This window comes from Alosa sapidissima, chromosome 3 (genome assembly GCF_018492685.1).
Source record: "Alosa sapidissima isolate fAloSap1 chromosome 3, fAloSap1.pri, whole genome shotgun sequence".
Classification (NCBI taxonomy): Eukaryota; Metazoa; Chordata; class Actinopteri; order Clupeiformes; family Clupeidae; genus Alosa; species Alosa sapidissima.
Window position 1 is genome coordinate 21104841 of NC_055959.1, and position 10000 is coordinate 21114840.

The 10000-nt window shown below is 44.8% G+C and overlaps 1 protein-coding gene across 15 annotated transcripts in view; it reads right to left on the reverse strand.

The window, feature by feature from the left end:
* Positions 1–10000, reverse strand: part of nfixb (nuclear factor I/Xb) — a 127510-nt gene that overhangs the window by 86239 nt on the left and 31271 nt on the right. For 14 of the 15 annotated variants that reach the window (XM_042085555.1, XM_042085560.1, XM_042085558.1 and 11 more), the window contains one exon: positions 180–711. In XM_042085555.1, coding sequence (XP_041941489.1) covers positions 180–711 — 532 coding nt within the window. Of the gene's footprint in view, positions 1–179; positions 712–1500; positions 2419–10000 lie in introns of those variants that run through there. The other variant, XM_042085554.1, reaches the window with a different exon arrangement.

Here is a 10000-nt window from a genome sequence, read left to right on the forward strand (position 1 = left end):
AGAGAAGCAGAGAGACAGGGGTAGGAGGGGATGTTTACATCCAAAACAGACATTTCTGTTGAGTTGACCCATGTGTTATGTTACAAATTAACGATAATGACGTGCATGACGGTGTATGCCCATAAATTCAGTGTGTGTGTGTGTGCATTTGTGTGTGTATTTGTAATGAGTGAACTCACCTGGCGTGTGGACGAAGTAGGCCAGATACAGGTCCAACTCTTTGACGGAGACGCCGATGTGGTGTGGCTGGACACACAGTCCGTGGTTGGAGCACTGCGGCGACTTGACCAGTCGCTCGCCGTCCGTGCTCTCCAGCGGCGAGCCCTTGAACAGGATCACCATCACCAGGTCCAGGCGCCATACCTTGTCGGCCTGCCGCAGGCAGTCGATGCGGCGGATCTTGCCCTTCTGGTCGGGGTTGGAGAGGACACAGCACGGCGGCTTCTTGCCCGTGATGGTCAGCACAAAGTCCTCGCGGAACTCCGGCCTGATGTCCTTGCGGAGCTTGGCCAGCAGGCGCGAGGCCCACTTCTGCTTGATCTCCGGCTTTTCGCCGAGCAGTTCGTCCTTCACTGCGCGCTCCTCATCCTTGGACATGCGTTTCTCGTGCTTCTTGAAGTACTTGCGTTTGCGGGCCTGCAGGTTGAACCAGGTGTAGGAGAAGGCGCGGACGTGGGGCAGCAGGGCCTCGATGAAGGGATGGAATTCATCCTTTGTGGAGAGGAGAGAGCGAGAAACAGAGAGAAAGGGAGAGAGAGATGTGAGTTCCAGGACACACAGCTGCAAGTTGTGGTAGAGTCACACCTGGAAAAATAGCTTGCAGCCATGACCACAACTAAAATCATAATAAATCAAAATCAACTAATAATCAAATTTTATGTGCTGCTATTTCAGAAGTAATAACCGGAACAACGACAATAATGATTGTTATTGCAACTTTTATGTTAACAATAATAAATTGTTCCAACTGTCAAATGCAAACACATGTAAATATTTTCTACCGTCAAATACTTCCCCTGAAATAAATGTAAAAATTCAACAACATTCAAAACACAGTGTTTCAAATAAATTTGCATAACAGAGCTTATTACAAGGCTCAAACCACAGAGTGCAATCACTCAATCCATTTGGTGGGAGCAGACCAAAATAAAGCAGCTTGGCCGTCTCCTTCGGCAACAGAGAGCTCATTCAGCCATCCTATAATACTTTCCCAACATCGTAACAATGCCCAGACCTTGCTGCTGTGCCCCTGTGCCAGGGTTGCCATGCACCGGACTCTCGGCGCCAATTTGCCACCACACCACCCACAAGTTAGGACTTAAAGCCCTTGCGGCACACGAATTGGCCCCAGAGTTTCCTCCCTGCCCGGACGTCAAGCAACCCCGAAGCCTCGACTCATGGTTGAGGTAAATATTAGAAAAAAAATGAAAATAAAAACACAGGAATAAGGACGAAAACAGCAAAGGACCAGTAAACAGTCGCAGACAGCCAGGTAGTTACCATTTTGCACTCTCATCCTAAATTTGGCACGCCGTTCAAAACCGAACAGGAATCTCCCACACAAGTTCTCTGTCGCTGTCTCTGGTGTTTTGACAAAAAAATGCAATTCTGGCTCAAGAGCAAAAATGACAGAAAATAAAATCTGAGAAGAAGACTCAAAAATAGCACAGAGTGGACATACAAAAAGAGTCCGGCTATCAGTTCAGAAAAAAGTCAAACACTTTTTGAGAAAAAGAAAAAATAGGAGTGCATCCTCAGGATATGCTGAAAAGGAGTGCAGGAAAAAAATCAAGGTAAAGACAGACCAAATTTCAAAATGGAAAGCAGGAGGATTTGTAAAGTGAAAAAATTACGAAGGTAGTATCTGCGCCCCCCTAAAAAAGGAAGACGAAAAAAAAATTGAGTGGAATCGCGGCGCTGAAAATAAACACACTTCTTTTGCACCTTTTCCAAAACTAAAAAAAAAAATCAACGAAGCTAAAAAAATCCTTGGCAAAGCGTAATTGGTACTGGTGTTTGCTTTAGATCTCTGAGTCCTGTATAAGGCTTGCAGAGAGAGAGAGACGCACACACACACATACACACACACTCACACATACGTACACACACAGGCACAGGGTAGGGGGTGGAGGGGGGGGGCTGGCGAAAGCTAAGCGCAGAATATGGGGGGGAAAAAAGAGAGAACCGAATCAATGTTGGACGAGCGCGTACGACCGCTGGCAAACCCAAGTGCTGCTTCTTTTTTCCTGCCTTTCTCTCCAACTCTCTCTCTCTCGCGCGCACCCTCGCTCGCTCTCTCTCGCACGCCGCGTTCTTTCTCTAACCATTGCCTGAGCCTTTGCCAACACTAGTAGGGCCCACCTATTTGGCAACAAGACGCCTGTAGCCCAGCCAATGCGTTAGCTTCAAGAGCTGAAAGGGAGGGGAAAAGAGAGGGGAGGGGGATGGTGGCAAAAAGGGAGTGAGAGAGAAATGGGGAGAGAGAGAGAGAGAGAGAAAGGAAGGGAGGGGGCTAGCAAGCAAGAGAGGCAGAGGGGGAGAGAAAGAGAGAGAGAGAGAGAGAGAGAGAGAGAGAGAGAGAGAGAAAGAGAATGCTAGCGAGAGTACGCAGTCCAGTCCGACGGGGCACAATTTGCCAAATCGACAAGTTCCTATCTGACACAGAGGCAAAGTTCAGAGGGACGTGTATTCCTCCCGCACAATTCCCATAAGCCACCGCGCCTCTGCCACCAGCTCCGGCATGGCTGTTCATCTCCTCCAACCAACCCCCCGCCTCCCCCTCTCCTCTTCCCTCCCCTCTTTCCTCTTCCACCCTCCCTCTTTCTCTCTCTCCTTCTCTCACTCTCTCTCCCTCACTCTCTCTCTCATGCCACTTGCGTAATGCCACCTTGGCACCGGGTGGCGAGAGCAAACGCACGGCTCCAAAATCCCACCAGACCCACAACCAGCAGCTGCTCTCAGATGCACCAGCCCAACAAAGGAGGGGAAACAAATGCACCCCTATTTCTCCCGCTCGCTCTCTCCCGTTCCCCCCTGCCCTCTCTCTCTCTCTCTCTCTCGCTCTCTCTTCCCCATCTCTCTCTCATCCCTCTCTCTATTTCTGTCTTTGTCCTGCATCCCACCATCTTGCTCAGATATGCACCCCGAATCCTGCTCCCAACCCACCACCCGCCACAACCCCTTCACACACACACACACACACACACACACACACACACACACACACACACACACACACACACACACATACACGTCTCATTTAAAGCTACAACGTTGGGCGTGAGATCGAGGGTCACCCGTCTGACACATCAAATGACAGGGCAGACACAGAGGCAGGGCACTAGATGTGACGCTGTGACTGGCGTTAATCCACCTGCCTGCCAAACCGTGCCCGAAGCCAAGGCTGCCACACACATCATCTGCCGCCCACACCTGGGTACAGCGGGAGCATGCAGCAGACCGTGCGGCTCTATGCCTGTGGCCAGTCTCCCTGTTTGAGCCGCAGCGTAGGTAAAAAGGGACAGAGACACACACAATTTCACAATGGCCACCACAGCCCCATAATGTATGTCGGGATATTCTCAAAAGCAGAACAACGACAAGAGAAACACAGACATCAACATACATGAGATCAGATTTAGATACTCGGATGAAAGGGGAGATAGGCCATCTGTGCTGGAAGGCAGTGCAATACAACAGAAGGCAGCTTGCCTTTTTTTGTCATTCACAGGCAACATATCACATGGAAGTAAACCATGTTTTTAACTTTACAGGTGCAGAGACATAAACACTTGCTCTGCTTCATTTGCCACTCATCTGAACACACGTTAAAGGATAAATGGAGGACTTTGCCCTCATTTCGTTCTTCCTTAACCAACATCGTTCGAGATGAGCGCAAATAAACAAACAATCACCAGCGTAACAAGCAAACAAAAACACGACACAACGCAGCGTGAACGGAGAACAGTAAACCGTGTTCTCTGGAGATAGAGGTGCAGGGTGGTTTTGAATGCCGAGCGAGGCAGAGGAAATTCCCTGCAAGAGCCAGGGAAGCACAGCTCTGGAGGAGGGTGAGCGCTGCCGCCGTCACCGCACTGACACACTGTGGTCACAGCTTCATTGCTGCTGAACAGATTCAGGCACAACCGCAACTCGTTTTTTTTTTTTTTTTTGCTTTCATCCCTGCCATTATTTCAAGCTGCAGATAGGATATTAAAATGTATGCAAACACCCAATGCTATTCAAATGGCCATCTGACACAAATTGGGAGACAGAGGTTTGCAAATGGTGGCGGTTTGTGAAAACAGCTAGTTGCAACACCCATGCAGTGGGCCCCCTAATACACCCCCCCCCCCCCCCCCCCCTCCCCAAAAGAATAGATCTTATTTTGCAGAAGGCCTGCACAGTGTGTAAAAGTGGCACATATCTTTGCCTCCTATGGTCCCAAGGAAGACATGCAAACATTGGAACACACTACCTAGGGGCGAGGATGAAATTTGGTTATGAATACAATCTGTACAAATCAGACTGGAACCTCTATGTAAAGCACTCTATTAGCGCTCTCCATTGCAAATACCCCTGGTAATAACTTCCCTGAGTCACACTGCCTCATGACAGTTTTACTGCTTAATAACTGAATCTCAGTTGGTTGATCCAACACTTCATATCTTGTGGGGCAAATAATGTTTCTCTCAACATAATGAATTGAGGCGTCTGCTAAATACCACTCTACTCAAACATTTATAAGTGTGTGTGATATTAAAAGTTCAACAGTGCTGCAGAACCTTTAAAATATACATACACATATGGCAGCTAGAACATCCAAATGCCAAGGCCCAGACAGAATATACTGCCATGTTGGGGAAATACTTACTCAAAGAAAGCACTAAAATAACAAGTCTTGAAACAGTTTGTCTATAAAATAACACTAGAGGGTCTGCTAACAGGCTACTATACTAAAGATCGTGCAATTACAATAATTACAAAGTGCAGACAAAGCAACGCAGAGCCTACTCTGTTTAGATGTAGACAACAACAAAAACTCCAAATCGTTGTTTTGCCTGATGAAAACGCCCAGCTCCAGCGTGTGATTTGTATGTTCTCATATACTCCTGACTATAATTACATGGTAGGCTATAGGCTACCTTAAAAAAACCCGCACAGTTCTGGCTCTGAGTTACACATTGCACCGGAGTTCAAGCCGGAGGCGCTCGCTCCTGCGGTTGCTGCGCTTTACAGCATCAGATGGGTGAGAGGAAAGAAGAGCGCAATAGGTTGGACGCCTGGACTGCGCATGGGCAGACAAGAGGCACTGACCTCGGCTCGCCACTCGCGACTGTTTGTAAGGGAGCTGCCAAAAACAGACTGTGAAAATGCACGGGACTCAATCGGGCTCAAAGCCTTACTTAATTGTGCACCAGGTTCAGATGGCCAAGTGCAGGGCCTATACTCACTCCGAGAGAGGGAGAGGGAGAGCTACATTTAGAATTCTAGTCGGATCTTTAAACAAAACAAATCTTCACTAGATCAACAATAAAAGTTACATTTCCCGTTTTGGACATGTTCGGACTAACTCATTCAAGGCATCCACTGACAACCCGATCTACTCGATCGCAGTAAATCATGGACTGTCCTTAAACTATTAATAAACCACCTTAGAGGTTTGCTAACTGCGCGATAGGAAAGAGATCCTTGCAAATCTCGTCAACAAACGTAAGCAAAGCCTACAAGACACAGAAATGTCAAACCATGACAAACACTGTCAGTCTATTGTCAATTTCAGCCTTCACATAGGCTGAGCAGCTAGGTCCAAATGAAAGCCAAATGGAAAATATGCTTTTAATAAAGCTGTCGCCTGGCACTGTAAAATATATGCCTATAAATCAAAATAGTGGGGTAGAGTCCGAGCATATTCAGATAGAAAAACGAACATGTCGTCTAGAACTTTGTTGTCGGTGTTCACGACTGACACCACCGAGCAGTAGTCCTACATTCAAACTGCATGTGAAACCAACCATTCAGCACACTTTAACAGTCTCTTTTCTCTAATAGTTAGGATAATTTTATTTGTTGTGTCTATTACCTCAATTTCACTGCCACGATACAATTATTGATCAGTCGCTTTGATGTGTCTCAAGTAGGCCTATGAGCGAAATTAATTAAATCCCCTATAGGCCGCGAAACTTAAACAGCACGCAAATGGATCGGTACAAAGGTAAATCATAAGAATTCAAGTGATGAATTACACACACTTTCTTCCTTTATATTCATATCTTAGTGGACTTGTGCAAACCATCTAGGCTCCAATACAGGCCTACTCGCAATGCGCGTGTCTTAAGTCAGATCAGGACAAACAATTTGGCCACAGACTGAGCAAGATAAATCAGCCAACAGCATTAAAAAGAGACGGCCACGAATTTTCTCTTTTCTACCTCGTTATGCACTTACACTATTAATGCTTAAAAACGGGGAAGACATCATCCCGCAGTGGTCTGCCAGGCAGGCGCCCGCCCGATGGAAATGAACGAGCTGGAAAGGCGCTTTGGCAGCATGCAGCAGCCAGCCGTTTGTGCCGGACTACTTTGTCACCGACGGTAAAATCCTGCACCAATTAATAACGTGAGAAATAAACCCAGACACCTACAAATAAATGCGCCTAAAATTCCAATTTGGCTGGCTGAAAATGCACCCGACCCACAAACACCGATTCCGTGCATGAATAATGTATACAAAGTGAGTAATTTCGCAGCTTGAAAAAATGGATTACATGGCCAAACTCATTAGGAAAATATATCATCCTGGCAAAAAACGTTCGCCATTCGTATTCAAAGACAAAAATCACACACATATGAATACCTACATCTGAAAACAATGATTGCTAGATGTAGGTATTCTTTCAAAAACTCCCAAATTTGCCTGCATTATCACAATTTCAGCAAAAAGACGTTGATGTGTGATGACTCTATTCAGGTACCCTGAAATAAACGGCCACCATCTACTACACGAAGATAGAATCAATAGCAAACAATATATCTCAGTGAATAGGTCTAGTCTACTTTAACATCCAGATTTCGATATTTGGAATATGTGAGCAAAAACTACTCATAATTACAGGCCTATGCAGGCCCAGTCACTAGTCTAAAACGTCGCAAATAACAAATAATTATGCTAAATGTAGAGAATCTTTTTTTACAAAAACATACAGTAGCCTAGTTGTTAAAATGTAGCCTATCAAATGTATTTAATCAATATCAATCTAGAGGTTTCTGAGCAGAGTTCTCAGCCTTCCTTTGATTCCACATTAATTATTTTGTTTATTTGTTTGCCATGTATTTTTAATGCCTTTTAAAATGTTAAAAATTAAGGGGAGAGAACATTTAGAGTCATATAAGATAAATGCTACTTTGTAAAAGAAGAAAGCCCTCCTTTTTGGGAGGGTACAAGCTAAAAGTCTGTCCTGAACTGCCCCTATATTAAATATCAATATGAACACAAATAAAACTTTTAGGTAGCCTACAGCACTGGCAAACAAATTCCCAGACTTTGCCAATTAACATAAATATGCAGGAAGCTGTGAAAGGGCCTAACCTAACGGTCTCAATGCACTTGAAACGGAGACTAAATGCCTCTGTCGGTCATTGCTTCCTCTAGATTCAAGGGGCATAAGCTCGAAACAACAAGACAGCCTGCCAAAAGTAGATTTAATTCTTTTGTGCCACAAGGTGCAAAAAAGAGTCTTTGGTAGTGAAAAGAAACAACTGCATTTCAAACAAAAAAAACGTGATATCTAGCGGTTGGATCGAATAGAAATGCTTTCAAAGCCTTCAGTCACAAACAGCAAGGTGCATTGCCTAAATGAAGCCTTTTCTCTGACATTTGAAGATCTGTGCAAAGATGCAACATTTCGATTCGTTCGAGAGGTGTAAGCTGCCAGAAAGTGTCTGAAACACCTGCTATCGTTTACGCACTGACACGGCCGTAGGTTGACTATCCACCAAAAGGCCTAATATTAGAAAGATAACACAAATCCTTGTTTAAGTGTTTAAGTTTAAAATTGTTACATGTAAAATATTTCTAAATGATTGCCATTTCAGTAGCCTACATTTGTCTTTGCTTTCTGCAAGTAGCTTAAAGGTAAAATGCAGTCCTTGGTTTTAACTTTACATATTCTGCTTTCTATATAGTAGGCTATTTAAAGAATCAAGTGAACTAAACGAAGGCATTTATCTGTAACCACGTATAGGCTATATCCAACACCAACGCATTCGATCCCAATAAGTGTAGATACAAATATTAGAGTGAAATGTAGCCATCTGCTCCTCTTCCAGCTGACAATTCATAACTATAGGAAGTAACTATTAGTGTAATATAGTGTGTAACTATTGGAATTTTATTTTCATGTAGGCCTATTGGTATTATAAGCAAATAGTTAGGGATACTTGCACTATAATGTCTAAACTCGTATAGGCTCACTTCATACCACGTTCGCATGAAGTTGTGCAGTCTAAATTTGAACTATAGTATACTATAAAAGGCATGGGGCTCCGTATAGCCTAATTCATAGGCCTACACAAACTAATTTTCGAGTTCTATTAGGCCAAAACGAAACAAAGGTACAATATGCTACATGGTGCCAAAAAGACACTGTTCAAGCCTTCTCAAACACACTTCTCATCCAACCGTATAAGGCCTTGACAGTAGTCACAGGGGACACGCAATTATTCCCGTTATTATACGGATTATAATGCGTCCTCTTAAATCGGAATTTGTTTTTATTCTCCTCACAATGAGACTAATGTGGAGAGAGGTCTCTGAGGAACCCCCGTGCCCGCTTTTCACAGGCTCCGGGAGTGTCGCGCGGAAGAGCCTCTTCACAGATAAAACATTTGGAAAGCGCGCCAGTCGCCCGCGCACCAACGAGATGTGCATCTTAATAATATCATAAAGCCCACTTACTTAACAAAATGGACCACTAGACCATTGTTCAGTATGTTCCCATGACATTAACCGGTAAATTGCGCTGTGGTATCAATGCTCACGGCCGGTATCTGACAGCACAACCCTGCAACAGCACTCCTGGAGATGTCCCAAGACGTTAATTTTGACCATGGAGGAGGATACTCAACAGGTTGTATGGCTACACAGTGCAGCTAAAAGTTTCCGCCACAGCATTTTAAAAGGAACACAACGGACTACAGTATCAGGTAGGCATGAGGATAAATAATTCTACTGCACAAAAAAAAAAACATTTATTGAGATTGTTGTGCAACACCACCTTACTCTAAAAAAATCTTCCCAGTTGTTTCCAGTTTAAAAGAATATGAAACTATTTTTTTTTCATAAACATTAAAAAGACTGGGGAACAAATCTGAACACATCACCGAGAGTGAGAAACAACACCTGTTTAACAGCCTTTCAGTACAATATTGATAGAAGTCACTCTTTAGTACAGTATATTTAAAAAATCCCTCTAAGGCACAAGGACCAAAGCTTTTGCTTTGTTTATCTGAAGTGGTTACAGATAATCTCACAAATACTGATATGCTCTCTAATTTTTGTGTGCACTTCTTTGTTTTATTGCTATGGAAAGCCAGAGCTGGTAAGATGGCGGTGTGTGAATGTTGACACCATCAGGCCCAGGTGATAGGCAGCTCCGTGATTAGGGGAGCCAGATCTTAATTAGAGAGATTTGGAGTGAGGGGGGCCTGCTGCGTGTCCCTGACCCTGGAGGGAGGTGACCATGACCCTGCTGCACCACAGGGGGCAGACGGGCACAGAGCGGGCCCTGGCACCTTCCTCGGGCACGGCTGACACAGCCCCTCCTGGAGGGCTGGAGGGGATGGGAGAAACAGGGAGGGAGGGAGAGGGACAGAGACAGAGAGAGGGTGAGTGGGAGAGAGAAAGAGGGAGAGAGAGAGGGAGGGGGCAGAGGAAGAGAGACAGGCAGTCTCTAGGACATACAGATATACTGTATATATATAGAGAGATAGATAGAGAGTGG